This window comes from Stigmatopora argus, chromosome 1, assembly GCF_051989625.1.
Source record: "Stigmatopora argus isolate UIUO_Sarg chromosome 1, RoL_Sarg_1.0, whole genome shotgun sequence".
Classification (NCBI taxonomy): Eukaryota; Metazoa; Chordata; class Actinopteri; order Syngnathiformes; family Syngnathidae; genus Stigmatopora; species Stigmatopora argus.
In genome coordinates this window covers 1,695,643-1,720,225 of record NC_135387.1, presented here as the reverse complement: position 1 = coordinate 1,720,225, position 24,583 = coordinate 1,695,643, and the positions used below count along the sequence as shown (strand labels likewise).

At 41.9% G+C, this 24,583-nt stretch overlaps 1 protein-coding gene across 8 annotated transcripts in view; it reads left to right on the top strand.

Annotated features, from left to right (window-relative positions):
* nbeal1 (neurobeachin-like 1) overlaps positions 1–24,583 on the top strand; it is a 160,902-nt gene that overhangs the window by 33,092 nt on the left and 103,227 nt on the right. For 7 of the 8 annotated variants that reach the window (XR_013304942.1, XM_077617428.1, XM_077617958.1 and 4 more), the window contains 13 exons: positions 120–203; positions 526–624; positions 689–1,260; positions 1,960–2,092; positions 9,201–9,320; positions 12,071–12,380; positions 12,464–12,549; positions 18,559–18,648; positions 18,733–18,907; positions 19,730–19,863; positions 22,937–23,096; positions 23,205–23,307; positions 23,368–23,527. Coding sequence is in view for 7 of the 8 variants with exons in the window: in XM_077617428.1 (XP_077473554.1) it covers positions 120–203; positions 526–624; positions 689–1,260; positions 1,960–2,092; positions 9,201–9,320; positions 12,071–12,380; positions 12,464–12,549; positions 18,559–18,648; positions 18,733–18,907; positions 19,730–19,863; positions 22,937–23,096; positions 23,205–23,307; positions 23,368–23,527 (2,226 nt within the window). In the remaining variant the exon portion in view is untranslated. The remainder of the gene's footprint in view (positions 1–119; positions 204–525; positions 625–688; positions 1,261–1,959; positions 2,093–9,200; positions 9,321–12,070; positions 12,381–12,463; positions 12,550–18,558; positions 18,649–18,732; positions 18,908–19,729; positions 19,864–22,936; positions 23,097–23,204; positions 23,308–23,367; positions 23,528–24,583) is intronic. The other variant, XM_077616606.1, reaches the window with a different exon arrangement.

Here is a 24,583-nt window from a genome sequence, read left to right as displayed (position 1 = left end):
AAACAGTGAAATCTCCATTAAATTTTTAATCAGGTAACTAACTACATTTGTTTGTACTTTACATGTGTGTTGTAAAATGTGTTCAAATAATATGCTTCTTTTGGATTTATTTTATTTAGGTAATACAAGGACGGTTAAACTCTCTTGCTGTAGCAACAATTAAAGCCCTAACCACTGTGATGCATAAATCACCAGCTGCAAAGGTAAAGGGTCATCTAACAGAGCACAGGCGTCAAATCCAAGGCCACATCCGTCCGACCACATGATTCTGTGTAGTCAGCAAAAGCTAAATCACAAAAGCATTCCTTTTGGGAAAAAAGAGTGGCTTCTGGTTTTGAATCCAGCTTCCAATCAATTTGTGTATATAAGCAATAATGAGACAATAATACACCTATATGGTATTGAAATCATTTTGCTGCATGGCAAAAATGAGTTTGACGCCTCTGCCTAACTCTTGGTTGAAATTTGCTGTCTCTTTCTGTTTTTGATAACTAGGTAATAAATATATTTTCTGAAACCCCATAGGAGGTGTTCAAAGAAAGGATCGGTTATAATCACTTGTATGAAATTCTCGTTTCGCTCGGCCAGCCATCTCAACACCTCCTTAGAGAGCTGATGAACATGGTAAGACTATTTGTTGTTGTATTTCTTCCATAACTTGTGTTGCAATCGCTTGTGTGCCTTGTAGGCAGTGGAGGGTGAGCATACATCAGTGGGCCTTTTGGGAATCAGCAATGTGGAACCTTTGCTCCTGCTAGTCCAGTGGCTGCCAGAATTAAACTCATCCGAGTTGCAGATTTTTGCTGCCAACTGGCTGTGTCGTCTAATCTGCCTTAATCGGCAGACACGTGCCATTTGCGTCAACGCTGCCATGGTCTTGAGAGCACTGGCTGTCCTTGAGTGCTACCAGCGACTACATCAAGTTTGTGCTGAGAGCCTTTTCCGATTAGTAGGTTGTCTTGGTTCCCATTCCTTAAGTGCCAAAGATCTCCTTAGGCTTCTGCACCTGCTCAGACCTCCAGAATTCGGCCAAGCGCACCCTTATGTGGGTCCGGCTCTAAAAGCTCTTTTAGCTATGGTACGTAAGCAGGGTCTGGAAAGTGCCATGCAATACTTTGATCTGTCTCCCAGCATGGCTGGGATTGCAGTTCCAACAGTGCAACGCTGGCCAGGCACTGCCTTCAGCTTCCTAGCCTGGTTGTCCCTGGACCAGGATCAATTGAGTCCATTCAGCAAAGACAAGCGAAAACAGCTCTACAGGTTGGTTAAGAAAAGCAGAGAAAATACACATTCTCAATAAGATCAGTAGTTTTGACTTTGTTTATACCACTACCTGTCTTAACCTGATCTTTGTGGTGGCCACATTGTAGTTATGCTGTCTTTCGGATTACATCTGCCACCTAGGGCTATCACAATGGATTGACCGTTCGATTAGCAAATTAATTGAATATTATTTTGGCAGTCAGTTAATTTTTTTGAGGCCAAAATTTTCCTGAACCAAAAGGGAAACAATTGAAAATGCTCTTCTTAGATTTTTATTAAGAAAAAAATACAAATTAAATACAAACAAATATTACAAACAATAAATGTTGTCTAATTGCTGTAGTCCTCACACTTTCATTGAGGACAACAGAACTGTTAATTTAAAAAAAATGCAAATGCAAATGATTTTTCTTGCAGGCCACATAAAATGAGAAAGGGAACCGGGTCCGACCGCTCGACCTTGGGTTTGACACTTATTACAGCTCTGCTATGAGTGTACTTTTGAGACAGAAAGCAGCATTTTCAATATACAGCATTTTGACTACCATTAATATAACACATTTTTACTAGATAGCCGTGTAAACATTGCATAATTTTTTTTTTAAAGTACACAGCATAAAGAGTGGAACATCCCTAACAGATAGGACCTTATATGTTTAATCAGTATTTATTTTCCCTATTTCTCAACCTGTGCAGCTTTTTCAACTCGGGTGGCACTGGGTTTGAGGCCTTTATTAGTGCTGCAGGTGTACTGGTGGTGGCTGTTTGTACAAAGAAGGAATACGTCACAGTCATGCTACCAGACAACTGCTTTTGTGACTCTCTCTGGGTGAGTGACATGTAGTCAAAATTACTACTATGCAACATACTCAGATAATTTTTTATATTTTTGATTATTTCATGAAAAAGTTGAAATCACAGCCAACTACGGGCACCAGGCAGAGCACACATATATTGGTGGCCAGGCAATTTCAGGGCACAGGGAGACAGACAACCATTCTCGCTCACATCCATATCCAGGGGAAATTTAGATTGTTCAACCAGCTTACCGTGCATGTTTTTGGGACGTGGCAGGAAACCGGAGTACCCAGAGAAAATCCCCCGGGAGAACATGCAAACTCCACTCAAGAATAATCGGACATAGGCCCTGTCGTCATTATCACAACACAAAAGCCTACTTGTCATCACACGCAGAAACTGCGTGTGACGAAATTGATGGTGCTTCTCCATAAGCTATGTTTAATCGGCAAAGACCTAATAAGTGTAAGTTACGGACTTGTAATTTGTCATTCCGCTGTTGAGGATACAGGTCGCTTACCTCCCGCTTACCTCTCACTGTCTTCCACTTACCTTTCCTCAGTCAGCTAGTAGGAGGCAGATCACCAACCAAACATCTGTTCATATACCGCAGAGGGGAATGTGTGTTATGTTAGTGCGAGTTTAGATTTCTGATGGATGTGGGGAAAAAACTGTCCTTAAGCCTATTTGTCCGTGCTTTGTGGGACCTATAGCGTCTGCCAGAGGGCAGCAGCTGGAACAGATTGTGACCAGGGTGGTAAGGGTCCCCTATGATGTTCTTGGCTCTGCTGAGGTAACGAGGGCTGGCAATGTCTTCAAGTGAGGGCAGAGAGCAGCCGACAATCCTCTGGGCAGTGTTAATCACTTTCTGCATGGCCTTTTTGTCTGCCGCCGTGCTTCCAGCGTACCACACTGTGATGCCGTACGCCAGGATGCTCTCTACAGTGGTTCTATAGAAGGTTCTCAGAAGATTGGTGCCCAAGTTGTTCTTCCTAAGTACCCTGAGGAAATGGAGTCGTTTCTGAGCCTTCTTCACCACTGCCGTGGTGTTTGTAGACCATGAGAGCTTGTCCGTGACGTGGACCCCCAGGAATTTAAAGGACTGGACCCTGTCTACACATACTCCATTTATGAGGAGTGGCGACAGATCTGTGCCGTGTTTGCGAAAGTCCAGGATTATTTCTTTAGTTTTCGTGGTGTTCAGTGTGAGATTGTTCACCGAGCACCACGAAGACAAATTGTTGACCTCATCTCTGTAAGCCGACTCATCCCCTCCTGAGATGAGTCCGACCACAGTGGTGTCGTCAGCGAATTTGATGATGGCGTTAGACTGGTGGGTGGGTGTACAGTCGTAGGTGTACAGGGAGTACAGAAGAGGACTCAGTACACAGCCTTGAGGGGAGCCAGTGCTTAGTGTAATGGAGGAAGAGAGGTGGGGACCAAGTCTAACAGTCTGTGGTCGGTTGGTCAAGAAGTCCTTTATCCAGCAGCAGATTGAAGAGGATAGTCCAAGGTGGGAGAGTTTGTCAGTCAGAATGTCCGGTTTTATGGTATTGATGGCTGAGCTATAGTCAATGAAGAGCATCCTCACGTAGTTCCCAGGGTGTTCCAGGTGGCTCAGTGCTGTATGAAGAGCAATGGCAATAGCATCATCAGTGGACCTGTTTGCTCTATAAGCAAACTGGTGAGGGTCAATTGAGGGAGAGATTGTATGCCTGATATGGCGGGCTACCAACTTTTCAAAGCACTTCATGATCACAGGCGTGAGGGCAACAGGCCTATAATCATTCATGCTGCCAATGGTTGGCTTTTTGGGGACAGGGATGATGGTGGCAGATTTCAGACAAGATGGAATGATGGATAGTTGCAGGGAACAATTGAAAATATTTGTGAAGACTCCAGCCAGCTGGTCAGCACAGGCTTTGAGCACCTTCCCAGGTACTCCGTCTGGGCCAGCAGCCTTCCTGGTGTTCACGGACCGCATTACCAGTCTCACTTCCTGTTCCCGGAACGTCAGTGTATTGCTGCCGGGTGGTGGTGGGGGTGTTGAGACTGGGTCTGATGTGTCAGTCTCAAAGCGGGCAAAGAAACGGTTCAATTTCTCCGCTAGTGAGGCATCTGCATTAACAGACATATTATTGTTATTGTAGTTGGTAATATGTCGTATTCCTTGCCACATCTTCTTTGGGTTATTTTCTGTGAAGTGCTCCTCAATTTTTTTGGTATATGCTGCCTTGGCCTTTTTAATGCCTCTTTTCAGCTCAGCTCTGGCAGCGCTATATTTTATCTTGTCCCCTGATCTAAAGGCGGAGTTACGGCATTTGATGAGTGCCTGTGTCTCATTGGTCATCCAGGGTTTTTGGTTAGGAAAAACCTGTATTCGTTTATCTGTAGTGACGTTGTCAATGCAGTTTTTTTATGTAAGAAAGTACAGAGTCCGTGTAGTCCTGGAGGTTGTCGTGTACAAAAAGGTCCCAGTTGGTGCGGGAAAAACAGTCCTGCAGCTGAGAGAGTGCGTTGTCGGGCCAAGTTTTTATTATCTTTATTTGTGGCGTAGTTTGCCTCCGGAGTGGAGTGTAAGCGGGGGTGAGAGATAGGCAGAGGTGATCTGATCCAGCTAGGTGAGGGAGGGAAGTGGCTTTATAAGCATGTTTGATGTTAGAATAGACATGGTCAAGAGTTTTGTCTCCTCTAGTATTACAATTTACGTATTGAATAAACTTAGGTAAAACAGTCTTTAAACACGCCTTGTTGAAATCACCAGCGACAATAAAAACGCCATCGGGGTGGTCAAGCTGTTGTTTGTTTACAGCCGTTAGCAGGAGGTTAAGTGCCGTGTTAACGTTAGCATTCGGAGGTATATAGATAGCCGTTGCTATGACGACATTTAGCTCTCTTGGTAGATAATAGGGCCTACATCGTATTGCTAATAACTCTAAATCCGGGGAACAGTGAGTGTCAATAATTTTACTGTCACAACACCATTCATTATGTATATACATGCACAGTCCTCCTCCCTTGCTTTTGCCTGTTAATACTTTTGAACGGTCGTTTCGAAAAAGCGTTCGGCTAGCTAGCGATACCGCAGCGTCGGGGATATGCGGGTGTAGCCACGTTTCTGTGATGATAATAATATTACAGTTTCTAACAAAGCTGTTGGTAGCAATACGAAGTTCCAACTCATCCATTTTGTGGGTGATGGATCGGGCGTTGGTCAAAAGGATACTAGGAAGCGGTGCTCGGTGTGGTTGTTGTTTCAGCTTAGCAGCAAGGCCCGCCCGGCATCCACGCTTCTGTTTTCTGTCCCTTCGCCGCCTTCGACGTGCTTTTGGTGGGCTGGCTAGCCACGGAGATCCCGGAGGGTGTGTTAAGAAATCGGATGTATCGCATATCCTTCGGATAGTGAGTAAATCCTGGCGACTGTAAGATAACGAACGCCACCGAACTGGAGAGCTTAGAGCCGCTGCGTCAGTGCGCGCCGCCATCTTGCATCTTGCATTTGTCTCTGAAGGTCTGAACCTTGGATTGAACCCTCAATTTCAGAACTGTGATGACGACACTAACCACTCGTCCACTGGGCCGCCTGATAGAATCTTGTCAACGAGTATTAAAAAAAACCAATCAAGACTCAGCCAGATACATAAGTATTAAAATATACAAAAAACATTTATCTAACGTTGCCATCAGCTTTCTTAAAAACATATGATGTCACATGAATGTGGGAGCCAGCAGAGGGAACACACCTAAACGCAAAACCAGTATGTAGACGTATTCTTATTGGTTTTATCATGGAATACAAAATTGAAAGTTGGCCCTGAAAACATGAGATTGTACTATTCAAGTTCAAACCCCACCATAACACGGCCGCCGCAACTTAGAAAATGAAAGACATGGAAGCAGCTTGGGCACCATTCACATAGTACAGGGGTGGGCAATCCAGTCCTCGAGGGCCGCTGTGAGTGCAGGTTTTTGTTCCAACCGATCCAACACAGACAGTTTAACCAATTAGATTTCTGCTGAAACAAGTAGCACCTGACTGCAATTCACCGATTGATTGTAAATCTAATATATGGTGGAAAGGTTTCCTCTAATGGGTTGGAATGAAAACTTGCACCCACTGCGACCGTTTGTGGAATAGTTTTTCCACCCCTAACATAGTATCTACTGGACGCTTAATGTCTTACATTTACGACCTCTTGGCTCTACAAAAAACCTGGTGATCGAAATTGATATTTCATGATTTGATATTAAAACGGAATTTTTAATGGTACACCTTTGACGATGATGGCAGAACCAACAACGCCAGCTAAAGCCTTTGTTTTGATTCACAATCAAATATGAACTGCAGTCAGCTAGCCTGCATGCTAACCATTTAGCTTAGATTAGACTAAATTTTATTCATCCGTATTCGAGAAATTCACTTTGTTGCAGTAGCGAGTAGGTGAAAACAACGCCAGTCGCTCCAGTTTAACACACAAAAAGAACACAACTCATTGCCCACACGTCATGTCCACTTGGCCAAAGCAGTCATGAGGAAAATATTTGGCTTAAAACAACAGAATAAATATTTTTGGGTGACCCCGTAAGAGACAAAAGCCCCTTGCAAAAGACTAAGGGAGCTAGCCTGCATGCTAACCATCTAACGCCGGGATATTTTTCTGTAGTTTAGCTATTGGCTAAACGTCATTCGTCATTCAGTCTTGAGGAAATTATTCGGGTCAAGACAACAGAATAAACTACTCACCGGCTGCTACTTTTTTGTATGTACCCAATTATAAAGCTCATCCCATGGTCGGACGGGAAAGAAAGGCTTATATCGGCAGTGTTCCTGTTGTTCTAATTTCCTCCACAACAGATATGAACCATTTATCCCATCAACATTTGAATTTCTTGAAAAAAAAAAACAACTAAAATGCGAGCTGCCACAGTAATGAAGCCAATAATAGTACAGTAAAGTAATGCAGTAGTGCGCGACTACACCCTCTGTTCTTGGCGTCACTCCGCCGTAATACTGCAAAATTTTCCGATGCAGCAAAATGGGATTTCTCTGTTTTTTTTTTTTTTAATTCACAAAGAAACAGACTGTTTGTGCCTGAGTAAAGTCCCAACTATCAAATTCAGTAAAGTACCCTCACAAATGTTATGGGGTTGTTAACATAAGCTATTTATGACCAATATTTAACTTTAGCTTCTTTAAAAAAGGCCTAGTCTTGAAAAAAGATTCTAACAAACAAAAATACAGTGCAGTATAATGAAGAGAACTATGGCTTTTTTTTCAAAAATTGACCAAAATATTTGACCATTGTGATTTTCACCATATCACCAGATTTTGTTCAAATCTGTATACGTTTTATTCTTTCTTTTGTACCTCTGATTTTGTTACGATCAAGGGCGGGGGGACCCAAAACAGGCAAACCAACACAAGCTTGACGTGGCGTCTTTCTATTTATTGTGAGTGTTCCAGGGGCGGGCGAAGGTACAAAGGGAGCAGCGTAGACGAGTCTGTAGAGAGGTCCAAAGCAAGGTTACAAAGCGCAGGGTCGTAATCGTGATCGTGGTAGCTTCTGTGGTCGTTGGTCCTAAGGCAAAACAAGAGGTCAAAGATCAGGTAAGCAAAGCAAGGAAATAGCGCGAGAAGGCACTTAACAGTAAACTGTGTAAGACGATTCAGCGGTGTGGTCAAGCTCTGGGTGGCTTAAATAGTTCCTTGACGGCTGATGAGCCACACCTGGCACCTTGGCCCATCCCGCGCTGGACTTGCGATTGGCCAGCAGACGCAACCACCCACCCGTCTTAGCCTAATGGGTGAGCAAGATCATACTAGCAGCCCCCCAGGTTTATAAAGCACTGGGAGAAACCCCACCAAATTTACTATAGCTTTGGTATTATATATATTCATCATATTCCCCAGCACTATCTTAAGCAATGAAAAAGCTCTTTTTTTTCAATGAGCAGTTGTAGTGGTTAACTCACCTGACTTTGTTGAGAACGAGCGTGGGATTGATTCCAGCTCGGTGGTGGTGTGATTGTGAATGCAAATGGTTGTCTGTCTCTCTCTGGCCTATGTCTGAGTGATGATCACTCTAGGGCAGCGGTGCTCACACATTTTTGCTTCAAGATCTACTTTTCAAGTAGCCAACCTCCTGCAATCTACCATGTTAAAGCAGCCAACCTCCCTGGGGGTATAGGCACAGAAGTTGGGGGGAGGGCTGCTCAGACGCGTCTGATTGTCAACAAAGGGCGCTGACCAAAATGAAGCTGTTCAACATCAAAGGAAAGCCTTTGCAAGCAGCTGTAAGAGGTATATATTAGCCGGGGCTGTCGGCACCACACTAAGGTCCTGATGAGACCTTAACAATATTTATTAATTGAATCAGATATGCAAGTTCGAACAAAGTGTCAGTAATCTAATACCTCGATTTTTGCAGACAGTGTAGACCGGACATGGCCGCAAAGTAGGATCACCCCTATTATTGCTACCATTCTAAATGTTTTCGCGCCTATACAAAAAACAGTACAACAAAAGTACAATTACCACACATGCGAGCCGTGTGAACCCTGGCACTTTTGGTTCATTTTTTAATAAGAATGTTCGGGAACACCGCGGGATCGCCTGCCGACCAACGGCTCGAGACGGCGGGTCATTCTTCTTCTGCGGGGAAATTCTTCTTCGGCGCGTCATTCTTCTGTGGTGAAATTCTTCTCCTTTGGTGCTGAGCGCAATCCAATTCATCGCCGGAGAAGAAGCGAAGCCCCGACTTTCGTCATTTTTCATGTCCCGTCTTTCGGTTGCGATTTCAGCGTGAATTTTGACATTTTTAAGAACTTTTTCTATACTTAATATAAGATCTGTGATGAAGCCTTATTCCCAGGCAATGTACCAGTAGTGCCTTGGTGATCGACTGGTCGATTGCGATCGATTCAGTGAGCACTACTGGTCTATGGTGTAGTCTGCTTTCCGCCCAAAAGTCAGCTAGAATTGGGTAGCCCATGACCTAGGATAAGCGGTGTTGAAAATGAATTAATCAATGAGCACTGATTGTTAATCCTGCCAATAACTAGTGGTTCCAGAGGGATAGCACACATTAACAGGGAGGCAGTATGAGGCACTTTGGGTATAATAATGTTAATGTCAACAGCACAGCATTGGTGTGGTGCACATTCCAGGAAAAAGGCCATTTGGGCAGAGTGTTGTCTACATTTATGTGGATGGACAGCAAAAGGTGTCTGCCCCCCTCAAGTACCCCACCATGACAGAGGTAAAACCCTCAATCGTGATAAAATTAAAAACTTTTAAAGTACTTTTTAATGTATGGTGCCCCCTTCCTGATTTCTGTGTTTTTTGCATATTTATCATTTTTCAGATAATCAAACTAATTTTGGTATGACAACCCAAGTAAATAGAAAATGCAATTTCTAAATGATGATTTTATTTACCAAGGCAGAAGAAATTACAAACTTGTTTGGCCCTTTGTGAAAAAGTAATTGACCTTTACTGAGGCCAGCGAGGCCTGTAGTTCTTTTGATGTTTTTCTAGGTTCTTTTGTGAACTCCTGGAGGAGTCGTTGTCACACTCTTGGAGTAATTTTAGCTGGCCAACCATTCCGGGGAAGCTTTGCCACTGTTCCCAGTTCTCTCCATTTGTAGATAGTGGCTCTGACAGTGGTTTGCTGGAGCCCCAAAGCCTTGGAAATGGCTTTGTAACCTTTTCCAGACTGATAGATCACTTTTTTTTGCATTTCTTCTTGAATTTATTTGGATTATGGCATGCTGCTCTGATCTTGTAGCCTACTTCATTCACTTTGTCTGACACAATCTATTTAAATGTTTTCTTGATTCAACACGTGGTGGTAATCAGGTGTGGGTGTGGCCTGTGAAAATGAACTCAGGTTTCCGACAATTGTGAGCAGTCAAAGTTATTTTGTGATTTAACAAAGGGGCGATTACTTTTTCACAGTGCCAGAGAAGTTCATATTATTTTCTGCCTTGGTAAATAAAGTCATTATTTAGGAACTCCATTTTCTCTTTCCTTGGATTGTCTCTGTGTCATACAAAAATTGATTTGATGGTCTGAAACCTGTGTGTGTGATAAATATGCAAATACAAGAAATCAGGATGGGGCAAATACTTTTTCACATATGTGTGTGTGTGTGTGTGCGTGCGTGCACGTATGTATTATATATATATATATATATATATATATATATATATATATATATATATATATATATATATATATATGTATATATATATACATATATACATGTCTATATATATACACATGTATATATATATATATATATATATATATATATATATATATATATATATATATATATATATATCAGTGGCGGGCCGTCAGGGCCTTCAAGGCCTTCTCTGCTGGCCTAAGAAATTTCTGAATCATATTATATTTTGTCCATCAATACGTACTTATTATTCCAAATGGTCTGTTAGCTTCCTTTCATTGCTTTTCCCCCTGGTTGCACTGCTTCCAGATGTGTGTTTTCTTATTGAAGCATTTAACCAATCACATTTCAGCCATTATTTGTTGCCAGATCAGATCTGCCTCAAAGCCTGCACAATCAGTTCTTGCGGGCTCTGCTGCATTAAACTAGACTGTTGCTTTTGACCAATCAGATTTCGAGTTGGCAACCCCACAATGATTTTTCATAGGCGTTAGCATTTTGCTGGCTGGCACATGTCATTGCTTTCACAAACTATGATTGGCTAGTAGGCGGGCCAAAGCAGTACCCAGGCAGCCGAGATCCCAAACTCCACCCACTATGGCCGACAGAAGCAAAAACAAATAGATTCTGTTTGCTCACAAAGCTATTTTCTAGACGGACTTTTTCAGGAAAAAAATGGACATAATTAAGAAAGGGCGGTCAACTCCGAAGCTAGCAAGCCTGTTACAGCCGGGAAAATGGTGTGTGGGGCACTTTCAGCGCGCTAACTTAGCTCCACAAGCAAATAGTATATTGTTGTGTTGATTTAATGCCATTTTCAAAACGGACTATGCCGGAAATATGACAGGACAGGCTCGACTTTCATCATTAGCTTCGATGGCGATAGGAAAGAAGGAAGAAAGAAAGGAGGATGGATATTGTGTAAAAAGGATTTTTGGTGAGTAAAATTACAAATATGGCTATATTCCTAAATAATATTTCAATTGTGGACCAAGTTCTGATATCTGAAAAGCTCCAGTGTTTGTATTTAAGCTCCAGTGTTTGTATTTAATCACAAAATGCTGCTAGGAAGTGGATTTTACCCCAGTTTAATTTTTGGCGTTTCACCATTGACTTCCATCGCTGTCTTTTCCCAGGAAAAATCACCCCCTGGCCTGGTTGTAATGTCTCAAAAGCTCCAGTATTTGTATTCAATCAATAAATGATTCTAGAAAGTGGATTTTACCTAATTTTAGTATTTTAGTGCATTTTTTGTCATTTCACGTATGGACGTATCGACGTTCATCGCTGTCTTTTTACCCGGGAAATGATACTCTGGGCCCGGTTCTGATGTCTAAAAAGCTCCAGTATTTGTATTTAATCAATAAATGCTGTTTTTGGCTGGATTTTACCCCATTTTCGGGCAATGTTTGCCCGTACGCCATTGACGTTCATCGCTGTCTTTTCCCGGGAAAATCACACCCTGGCCTGGTTTTAATGTCTGAAAAGCTCCAGTATTTGTATTTAATCATGAAATGATGCTAGGAAGTGGATTTTAGCCCCTTTTTGTGCATTAATGTATTGATTATTTTTTATGTGCCGCAGCTGTAGCTGCAGTAGAGGTTTTATAGCCATAAAATAGTTTTTGAGGGTTGGATTGATACGTTGAAGGCGCTACCAGATAATGCACCGCCCGCCACTGATATATATATATATATATATATATATATATATATATATATATATATATATATATATATATATATATATATATATATAATGTGTGTGTGTATGTGCATATGCATATGTAATCTGAAAGATCTCTGCGTTATCTTTCACAGCCATTCACCTCCTGTTGTATAGGCTCAGCAGGCCACAGGACTACCACTCCCCCACCCTCCCAAATACCTGACCCCCCCTTATTTTCAACCAGCTCGCCCAGCACACACCCCTCGTTGGGAAGCCTCCTTTCACCACAGACGTGGGGGGTAGTACTGATTGGAAAGCCTGAGTCTGTGACAAAGCTCATCTCAGCGGGGACCCAGGACAGTGAGTGGGGAAGCCCCACATCTTTACAGGGTCATCTGGCAAGTGTCATGGTTTTCCATGAAGCCCTGCAGCCCAACCACATTAAAGCCTTTTGTAGTGCAGGTAAATTAATAAGGATAGTTGGATAGATGGAGGAAGAAAATATACTTGTAATTAATGTTGGACTTCATGTTGTGTCATTACAGGTCCCAACTGTATGTCTCCTTCAAAAGCTCTTGATTCAGATATTGGTGACCTGTCAAGCAAATTGCTGCTACATTATTCTCCAAAGGTAATTTATTCTTTACGCTTGTAAAGATGAATTAACCATTAATTTTTCCCAAATAACTCGTTATTTTTACCCTGAACCGCAAGGAGGCACTTTCGTCCCGTGTTGACAATTTCAAAATTGCCAGTAGGTGGACTTTCTGCCGATCCCTCCATGGTTTTCCATGGCGAACCTGTAGAATTGCCTGTAACTTATAAAAACAACTGAGAAGAGACCATATGGCCAAAGTAGCCACCATACAGACGTCTTTTTATGAGACGTAACAGCCGTTTGCTGTCTTATTAAAAGGATGGAAGACGTCTTCCTAATGTTAGCCTCGTCCTTCCTGATAGAGCGAATGATAGACTCATTTACTCAAAAATTAAGAGAGATGCCAGCATAGATTTTTCCCTTCCCTTGCCATAAGGAGAACTTGTACCCAATGTTCCCTCTAATTTTTCACGTCTGGGCAAAAGAAAACCTTCCTGTGAGCAACATACCATTGCCACAAACCATTATCACACCTGCCATCAGCAAGTGCATTTTTACGACCCATAATAAAATGTGACGTATAATATCCATAAATGGCCCAGCGGCTTGAGTGGTTAGTGCGTCGGCTTCACAGCTCTGAGGTCCTGGGTTCAAATCCAGATCAGTCCACCTGTGTGGAGTTTGCATGTTCTTCCCGTGCCTGCGTGGGTTTTATCTGGGTTCTCTGGTTTCCTCCCACATTCCAAAAACATGCATCATAGGCTGATTGGACACTCTAAATTGCCCCTAGGTATGAGCAGAGCTGCCAACTACTCCGGAATTTCCGGAGTTTACCCTGAAATGCCACGCAAACTCCGGGACTCTGGACAACCACCCTAAACTCTGGAAATCCCCAAAAAATATCACTTTTTTTTAAAGCAACCATTTCGGAAAAGTACCAAATTTCCAATTTAAATGCCTCGAAATTCACACCATCACTATGGCTTCTGCCATCTTGATTCAACTGCACTGTAAACTGGAAGAATTTGGTAACACTAGTGCATTGTGAATCATCCGAGTTACAAGTTCTGATGAATGATTCGTCCCGTGCGACGTCAGCGTGGCAATCGATTCGGAATCGATTGCATAGGTAGCCTCTATCGCTTTAACATTTTCGTTTCCGTTTTTTCATAAGGGAAGTAAATATTATTAAGGCTGAGTAAACCACCAGTCTTTGATTTTGGAACAAATCTTATCATTTGTGGGGTTGTTCTAAAGAAAGTAGGCGTACACAGCACTGGTAAGTCGTGTGCGGTCGATTGGTCGCCGGTCTTTCGGTCGCCGGTCTTTTGGTCGCGGTCTTTAGGTCGCCCGGAAGTTTGGTCGTCGGTCTTTGGGTCGCCGGTCTTTTTTGTCGCCGGTCTTTTTTGTCGCCGGTCTTTTGGTCGCCTGATCGGATGCTTCCACCTACTGTCAATTTAATAAAAAGCAAATTCACAGATGGTGTTTTTATTGAAGCAGTCCAATGAACCTTCATTCTCTCTGGGAGAACTTGCAGTGTTGAAATACTTTAGATTAGATGGTCATTTTTATCAAACAAATAAAAGTATTAGTATACTTTTAGTTAGACAGTATTTAGATCGTTTCAACAGTATTTAGACTCTAAATACTGTTGAAACGATCTAAATACTGTTGAAACGATCTAAATATCTAATATCAAAATATCAATAAGAGCACTCATTTAACACATCAATAAGAGCACTCATTTAACACATCAATAAGAGCACTCATTTAACACATCGGCTGCTGCCATTGACTGTCATAGGCGTCCAATGAACCTTCATTCTCTCTGGGAGAACTTGCAATGTTGAAATACTTTAGATTAGATGGTCATTTTGATCAAACATCAAAATATCAATAAGAGCACTCATTTAACACATCGGCTGCTGCCATCGACTGTCATAGGCGTCCAATGAACCTTCATTCTCTCTGGGAGAATGAATGGAAGAATCTCTCTAAAGGTAGAAAAAATGGTTAAGAATGCCCAGAAAAGTGTTCCAAAAGCGGAGTAATAGTTTTTAAAACCGCATTTAATGATTAAATACAAATACTGGAGCTTTTCAGACATTAATTGGGGGTGATTTTCCCGGGGGAAAGACAGCTATAAACCTCGGCGCGACCAAATGCGACGACCATTTGCGACAGGGCCTACATTTCACTAAAACTGGGTAAAATACGCACTTATTGATGAAATACAAATACCGGAGCTTATCAGACATGACTACCGGACTCTGGGGGTGATTTTCCCGGGGGAAAGACAGCGATAAACGTCGGCGCGACGATATGCGACCATTCGCAAAAGTGCCAAAAATGCACTAAAATGCAGTAAAATCAGCACTTAGTGATGAAATACAAATACTGGAGCTAAAATGACAGTCGATGGCAGCAGCTGATGTGTTAAATGAGTGCTCTTATTTCTCCCAGAGAGAATGAAGGTTCATTGGACGTCTATGACAGTTGATGGCAGCAGCCGATGTGTTAAATGAGTGCTCTTATTGATGTGTTAAATGAGTGCTCTTATTGATATTTTGATGTTTGATAAAAATGACCATCTAATCTAAAGTATTTCAACATTGCAAGTTCTCCCAGAGAGAATGAAGGTTCATTGGACGCCTATGACAGTCAATGGCAGCAGCCGATGTGTTAAATGAGTGCTCTTATTGATGTGTTAAATGAGTGCTCTTATTGATGTGTTAAATGAGTGCTCTTATTGATATTTTGATATTAGATATTTAGATCGTTTCAACAGTATTTAGATCGTTTCAACAGTATTTAGATCGTTTCAACAGTATTTAGATCGTTTCAACAGTATTTAGATCGTTTCAACAGTATTTAGATCGTTTCAACAGTTTTTAGATCGTTTCAACAGTATTTAGATCGTTTCAATAGTATTTAGAGTCTACATACTGTTGAAACGATCTAAATACTGTCTAACTAAAAGTATACTAATACTTTTATTTGTTTGATAAAAATGACCATCTAATCTAAAGTATTTCAACATTGCAAGTTCTCCCAGAGAGAATGAAGGTTCATTTGACTGCTTCAATAAAAACACCATCTGTGAATTTGCTTTTTATTAAATTGACAGTAGGTGGCAGCAGCCGATCAGGCGACCAAAAGACCGGCGACAAAAAAGACCGGTGACCCAAAGACCGACGACCAAACTTCCGGGCGACCTAAAGACCGCGACCAAAAGACCGGCCACCGAAAAACCGGCGACCAATCGACCGTGTACCCTGGTAAGTCTCTATGCCTGCTCAGGTTAAGCGCAAAATGGATGGCAATTTGGATGAAACTTCTAATTAGAAACACAGACACTTGCAGAAGTTTACTGGGTCGTATTCGACAAAATATCCAATCTTGAAGCCGTCTCCAAAAGGACCGACATTTTCAGATTGCACATCACTTCAGCGTAACACATGGTGGATTTACTGACTATAAATCTCACGTACAGTGGGGCAAATAAGTATTTGGTCAACCACCAATTGTGCAAGTTCTCCTACTTGAAAAGATTAGAGAGGGCTGTAAGTGTCAACATGGGTAAACCTCAACCGTGAGACAGAATGTGGGAAAAAACAGAAAATCTCATTGTTTAATTTTTAAAGAATGTATTTCCAAATTAGAGTGGAAAATAAGTATTTGGCCACCTACAAACAAGCAAGATTTCTGGCTGTCAAAGTGGTCTAACTTCTTCTAACGAGGTCTCCACTCGTTACCTGTATTAATAGCATCTGTTTTAATTCATTATCGGTATAAAAGACACCTGTCCACAACCTCAGTCTCTCACACTCCAAACTCCACTATGGCTAAGACCAAAGAGCTGTCGAAGGATCCCAGAGACAAAATTGTAGACCTGCACCAAGCTGGGAAGACTGAATCTGCAATAGGTAAAACGCTTGGTGTAAAGAAATCAACTGTAGGAGCAATTATTAGAAAATGGAAGACATACAAGACCACTGATAATCTCCCTCGATCTGGGGCTCCATGCAAGATCTTACCCCGTGGCGTCAAAATGATAACAAGAACGGTGAGCAAATATCCCAGAACCACAGGGGGGACCTAGTGAATGACCTACAGAGTGCTGGGACCACAGTAACAAAGGCTACTATCTGTAACACAATTGCCCCGCCAGGGACTCAAATCCTGCACTGCCAGATGTGTCCACCTGCTGAAGCCAGTACACATCCAGGCCTGTCTGCGGTTCGCTAGAGAGCATTTGGATGATCCAGAAGAGGACTGGGCGAATGTGTTATGGTCAGATGAAACCAACATAGAACTTTTTGGTAGAAACAGGTTTTCGTGTTTGGAGGAGAAAGAATACTGAATTACATCCGAAGAACACCATGCCCTGAAGCATGGGGGTGGAAACATCATGCTTTGGGGCTGTTTTTCTGCAAAGGGACCAGGACGACTGATCTGTGTAAAGTTAAGAATGAATGGGGCCATAAATCGAGAGATTTTGAGTTAAAATCTCCTTCCATCAGCAAGGACATTGAAGATGAGACGTGGCTGAATCTTTCAGCATGACAATGATCCCAAACACAGCCAGGGCAACAAAGGAGTGGCTTCGTAAGAAGCATTCCAAGGTCCCGGAGTGGCCTAACCAGTCTCCAGATCTCAACCCCATAGAAAATCTGTGGAGAGAGTTGAAAGTCCATGTTGCCCAACGACAGCCCCAAAACATAACTGCTCTAGAGGAGATCTGCATGGAGGAATGGCCAAAATACCAGCAACAGTGTTTGAAAAGCTAGTGAAGAGTTACAGAAAGCGTTTGGCATCCGTTATTGCCAACAAAGGGTACATAACAAAGTATTGAGAGGAACTTTTGGTATTGACCAAATACTTATTTTCCACCACAATTTGCAAATAAATTCTTTAAAAATCAAACATTGTGATTTTCTGTTTTTTTCTTCACATTCTGTCTCTCATGGTTGAGGTTTACCCATGTTGACAATTACAGGCCTCTCTAATCTTTTCAACTAGGATAACTTGCCCAATTGGTGGTTGACTAAATACTTATTTGCCCCACTGTAGAAAAACATGAAAATAACAAATATTTTTTTTTGCATTTTATATCGATTTTGCGCGAATCGCATTCACTCCGGATAAAGGACAAGGGTACTCCTGAAAAGGGGTTGACGGAGGATGCCAACTGTGTATGAGTATGAGTGTGAATTGTTGTCTGTCTCGTCCTGCCCTGCGATCGGCTGGCCACCGATCCAGTGTCTCCTGCCTCTGGCCCAAAGTCAGCTGGGATAGGCTCCATCAACCCCCGTGACTCTAGTGAGGATATAGCGGTTCAGAAAATGAATGAACGAATATCCGTTAATAACATATCTTAATAAATGTCACTATGTCCATATTTTTCCATTGGGAAAACTCGCTTACTGTAATTCTATACCACTTCTCGGCTTCAGTACATCGCATGTAAAAAAGTCCATAAAAATGTCAAAATTCACAGTAGAACTTGCAAGCCGAAAACACTTCCCTGTCTTCCGCTTGCCACTAAGAAATTGGCGGAAGACAGGGGACTGTCACTCAACTCAGCACCGAGAAAAAAATGGCAGGTAGTGGGCGGTGGCCGTCATTTTTATACGGAAATAGAACTTTCTGAGGGGCCGGTAGCCTCTGTGAGGGTGGATTTTTTTTTCAGAATTCCTGAACCCTGACCTTACGGCGGACGCCATGGTCCTAAACATTAAATAGAGCTCGCTCAGCAGACTCCTGAAGCCTTGTGGTCGTGGAGCTAATGGTGGAATTTCACAGAAATGTTTCTAAGTGCAAGCTCCGGGTGACGTTACGGCGGACATCATCACCCTTGTCTGAAAATAGAGCCCTTTGACTTGTGAGATACTCCAAATTCTAGTGAGACATAGTGCATGTTTTTTTTCTTTTCTTCATCATTAGACTTGTGCGACTTATACACAGGATCCTGCTATATTCTGCAAAATACGGTGTGTTAGTTAAGTGACATCTTAACTTTGAACCACCTGTTCCTTACAGGCATGTCAAAATCCTATCTGTCTGGATCTTTCTCCCAACAAACTGCATGGGCGCCTGACTGGGAAGAAAGTTGTTAATTGGGACATCAAGGTTGAGAAAACCCCAAAATTTCATCATCCTCGGCACATCTCATGCAGTACTTTTGTGTTGAATTCTATTTTCTACCTTTGGCAGGATATGATCAATTGTGTAGGCGGGGTGCAAGTGTTGTTTCCAATACTAGAGCAGCTGGCTTTCACGACTCATCAACAAAATAGTGACAGTTCGACTGGTTCAGACATCATCACTCCAGATGTAGCTTCTCCCGGTGATGGAGAGTGGGTCGTTGTTCAAGCTCACAGGGCTTCAGGTCTGTTTGGCATCTCTCTGGAAACATGTCCAGGCAAAATACCACATTTAATGAACTAATCGACAACAAATCAACAACTATTTTCATGGTCGCCGAATTGTTTAGAAATATTATCCTCAGAATTGTCCAGGTTCTCTTTATGAACCTTTTAATTGAAAGTTTTATTTTTATGTTTTTTATTGAACCCTTATTTTAAACAAAAAAAGGAAGGAACCAATTAGGCAAAGTAATAAATATAATTGTATTTTTTATGTTTACATTCCTAAACTAAAAAGCACAAGGCGAAAATCTAATTGTTTGTTTGGGTGTTTTTAATTGACAAAAAAAACATTCCATTTTTTTTTATTTACCCTAAAAAATTTCATAGTTGTTGCATTTTAATTGTCAATAATCTGTTAGTTGATGAATCATTTAGAGATATTGTTGATCTGAATGACCCAAATCGCCTTTTTTCTTTCTCTTCAATGTTTGTAATTTTTAAACATTTATTTGAAAAAAGGGCAAAGGCATTAAATATTTTATTAATTTTTAAAATATTTTTTTCATTATTTCTTTATTTTTCATTGTAAAGAAAAGACAAATAATTACACTTTAACTTTTAAAATTTGAACAAAGCATTTTTTTTTTTTTTGAGGAACATGAAGTCCATGCACATGATTTACTTTTGCAGATCACAAAATAATCACGTGGCAGGCCAAATCTGACCTCCGTGCCTTGAACTAGACACCTTAGCTTTAAGGCTTTAATTTTGGTCCAGCAGCAGTTCAATTGGTGAATAATCTGTAAATAACCACTGAATGTTTTTTTAATAACTTGTATCAGAAGCACGCCTTGAGAAAAATCTGGTGGCTACCTTACTGTTGGTGCTGAAGCATTTCCTACAAAGGCATACTATCAATCAGGAGAGTCTGCTCCATTCACACGGTGTTGCAACTCTGGGGGCCTTGCTGCAGAAGGTGAGCGTTGAAGGCCTTTTTTACATTCATTGTTGTGTTTGGTAGGCCTAAAAATGTCATATGTGTTTTGTGCAAAGTAGGGTTTAATTGGCATGTGATAAAGTGTTTTGGGCAATTGGCATTTGTGTTCTGGCAATTAGGGATGATGCCGTGTCATTTTCATGTTTTGTCTCTTTAGATCTGTTCTTAGGCCAATGTCAATTCGTGCTCAGGCCAATTTGCATTTGTGCTTTTTTCTTTTTGCAAAGATTTTGGACTAGATAGTTTGTCCGACACTTCTTGGGCACTACAGTAACCCTTTTCATGGCAAGTGGCTATTTTTGATAATCAATTAAAACAAAATAAACCCATAAACATGGACATGTCTTTTTTTATACAAGCAACTTGTTGCCAGTCCACCAGAAAATTAAATACTGTGATCCTTCTTCATTTTGCGGCTTCAGATTTTATGGCTACACTACATCGCAGATTTTTTTTCTGAATTATATTTAAAAAGTTCATAAAAATGTCTAAATCTACGCTGAAACTTGCACCCGGTCGGCAGATGATGAATGGAGTTGAAAAAGGCGGAAGTCAGGGCACCGTTTCTTCTTCGGCGCTGAAATAAGTGAATACCACCGAGGAAGAATGGGCGCACAGCAAACTATAAATAGTTGCGAAATATGCCGCCAGGTCTTTTGTTGTTTCCAGCGGGTTGCGTTTCGCATAGCGTACGTAATACATCGTGAAGAAAGAATACTTTGAGTCAATCCTAGGTTTCTTTGAATTTTACATCGCCTGCTAAGCGTCCAGCTTTGTCTAAGCCACAGTGAGCCAAGGACGAGGCGAGCACGCCGCCTCCCCGTTGCAGAGCTACGACATGGCTGAAAAGCGGCGCTACGTCGATGCAGCGGCGTCGGCTGGTGCTCCGGCGGCGCATGCTGGCGGCGTGCGAGGCCTGCCCCGCGACCCGTCCCCAGCCGAAACAGGCAGTGGCAAGTTTTTTGGAAGAGGATACTTTCTCGGACATTTTTATTCAAAAATGAACTGATAGTACCAGGGTTCACACGGATCGCATGTCAGGATTCCAGCAGGCTTGACGAAGGAACTACAACAACACTGCCATAAACTGAGCATTCAAAACAAAGTTGCGAACGGGCTGGGAGCAATGGATGTCCAATGGTATACAAAATACCAGCAGGCAGCGTCGGGCCAGTTACGCGACAATGTCAATGAATTGTGGATGCCTGGGCTCAAGTGTTGGCCAGCACTGTTGTTCGAGCTTTCACCAAAGCTGGCATCAAGTTCCCAGAATACCCCGGCGACAACTCTTCTCTGTCAATGAGATGGAGCATAGCATGTTGAACGGCAAACTCACCCACTTGGCCGAACTATATATCTAATACAAAAGTCGAGGAACACACGCTAGCATAACATATGTTAGCATAACATACACTAGCATAACATACGGTAGCATAACATACACTAGCATAGTGTCATGCTAGCGCCCTTTGGGGCAAAGCGCCTTATCTATGGGCAAAAAACAACATACACCCGCAACTGAGATGGCCCCCTTTCAGGCGGTGCGTCCTATATGTGTGAAAATACGGAAAATAGCTTCCAGGATTCGGTCCTAAGAGGGAGGTCTCGGGAGGACAGCCATACCTTCTGGCCGACGACGGAGGCAGGTGCGGGGGTGTGAAGATGATTCTGGGTGCGGGTTGCAGCACAGCCCGGGCTTGTTCCCAGATACAGACATATCTGGCCAGGTGTGCTTGGACGGCACCGCAATATCTACCTGTGTTAGGTTTATCATTATTATAGATGTGTATCAATATTACTATATTATATGTACTTGCAACGAAGAGTAATTGACATTAATACAAAGGGCATTTTAATGCATCTCTTGCAAAAGTGAGGACTGTGGTTCGCATCAAGAGGACTGGGAATGGCCTTGGGCAGGATGGGTTCACAACAATAACGGTGGACTGTTTTTAGGCTTAGGAAGAGGAGTCCACAACAAACGGTCTTGGGAACAGTGGACTGTTTTTGCTTCGCGAGAGGAGTTCACCACAAGCGCCCTTGGGAACAGTGGACTGTTTTGGCTTCGCAGGACGGGTCCACAACAGGCGCTCTTGGGACCTACAATTGTTTTGATGACTGTGATAAATTGTTCCCAGATACAGACATCTGGCCAGGTGTGCTTGGACGGCACCGCAATATCTCCCTCCAAGGAAGGGAATAAAGGAAGTTGAAAACCGAAGGAACAATCGCGTTTTTTTGTTTATCGCGGTCATTTCTGGTCTACATTAACCGCGATAATCGAGGGATTACTGTATTTCTTGTTCTACATTGAAAAATAAATGCAATGTGCTTTTTGTGTCTTGTGACCAATGACCTTTAAATCTAAAAGGATTGCAGGTCTTAAAATGTGAGTATTGCACATGCTTACATTGCAATTTCACATTTCAAACAAGATATAGTTCAGGCCTCGTGTGACTAGTTGTTCATCTCCTTGTGCCCTGCGAATGGCTGGCAAGCAATTCTGGCTGTTCCCAACCTACTGCCCACAGTTGGCTTGAATTGGCTCCAGCACTCCCGCGGCCCTTGATAAGTGGTATTGAATTAAATGAATGACGCTACTGAAGGCAGAGGTTCTACGATATTGGGTTTCATGTTTGTTTGTATGTATGTGTTCAACATAACTCAGGAATAACTAAAAGTATTATTATCACACTTGCAGAAAAAACGTTTTTATAGTAAACTGGAGAGGTAATTACATTTCGGGTTAAGGAGGTTCAAGATTACATAGATAAGAAAAATCATTTTGCAATAACTTGACAATGGATTAGCATTTTTCCCTGAAATTTGCAGAGTGGTCATGTGATGAGAAGAGAGGTTAAAAGGTCACAGTGGGCAGAAATATGTCAAACCTTTGAATTTGGTTGCTAAAGTATAAGTGTGCTCTCTCAGTTGTTCCTTTAGTGGATCTATTCTTTCCAGACCCTGATTTAGTATTTTGTTTAGGATTAGTTGTGAATTCATACAATATAGTGTATAAAATATATTAAAACCTGTATGTACGGCGTATCAGATTCCAGCAGTACACATCGATGTCCATGTCCTCGTGGCAGTGCAACTGCTAATAGAGCAAGTGACACATGAGAAGAACCATGGTCTGCTGCAACAACTTCACACACATTTGCTGTTCAACTTTAACATTTGGAACAAAGGAGACTTTCCTTTACGTATAGGTGAGATCATAAAACTGTCAATTTACATATTTTTAACCATAAACAGTGGACATTTGAACATTAACTTTAGTAGTGTAGAGTGTTCCTACTTTTATTTTTATTTTTCAGGTCATATACAGTACATGACAACTATCATCAAAGAAAACAGAAAGCTGTTCCGTAAAAAATACGGAGTCCGATTCCTTTTGGACGCAATACGCCACTACTATGGGTGAGATTTAATGACCCCAATTTTTAGATTTAACAATCCTGGTCAAACTTTTTTCTTCAGGAAAAATTGTAATAAAGAGAGTGACCTCAGTGACGATGACATTCTTAACATCCGGACATCAATTTGTGATCTTATCAAGTACTACATCAGCAAGGGCATATCACAAGACGAGATGCAAAGTATTATTGGATACATCGCTGCCATTGGGAATGAAGAACAGGTGAGCAAGCATAAATTGTATGTGTTACTAGCACTTTACATTAGACTAAACAATGTCTGGCGGCCCAATGGAAAAGTGGTTAGGATTTCCACTGAATCCACGGTATCAGCCTCACCAGATGGGGAATTTTCAAAATGATTTCTGCATGAGCAATATCAACTGTAAATGTGTTTTCAATTTCTCTCTTTCTGCAATGCTTGTTTCTTTCCCTTTAGCAGTACTTTTGTGGCTTTTGTCAAATCCAAATTCCTAAGGTTCTGCTCAAAATGATTTCCCTTTGTACACTATTACACTACATACTACTTTGATGGTGGTAGACGTTCATTGCATTTTGACAGGTACATGATGGCAGGCAGTGACTTATCAGTGCCAACCTTCCTAGTCAAAATGGATTGGAGGTCTAGCACAATCAATGGCAAAGAAAGATGAGCATTCACATCCAGTCCTCCCAGTGTGAATGAACTGGATATCTGTCATTGTCAGTGGCATGCAATGAGTCAAATACAGTGGTACCTCTACTTAAGAAATTAATTCGTTTTAGAAATGGTTTCGTAAATTTGATTTTTTTGTAAGTAAAGACACATTTTACATGGAAATGCTTTATTTTGTTCTAACAATTCTAAGATCACCAATAGTACCTCTGAAAGTATACATTTTTTGGGGGGGAGAATTACGCCCGAAACAGGCAGCCTGGTGAGAGAGTGGTTAGCGAGTTGGCCGCCTCAAATTTCTGGGCGCCGAGGGTTCGATCCCAGGTGAGTCTTCACTATGTGGAGTTTGGAGGCCTGCGTGGGTTTGGTTTCTAGATATTCCGGGTTCCTTCCACATCCCAAAACCAGGTAGGCTGGTGGTTGAACACTTTGAATTCCCCTGAGGTATGAGTGTGAGCATGAATGGTTGTCTGTGTCCTTGTGGTCTGTGATTGGCTGGCAACCAATTCAGGATCTCCGACGCCTGCTGCCCATAGTTGGCTGAGAAAGGCTCCAGCACCCCCTGCAACTTTTATGAAGATAACTGGTATGGAAAATTTATTAATGAATATATCATACACTCTAC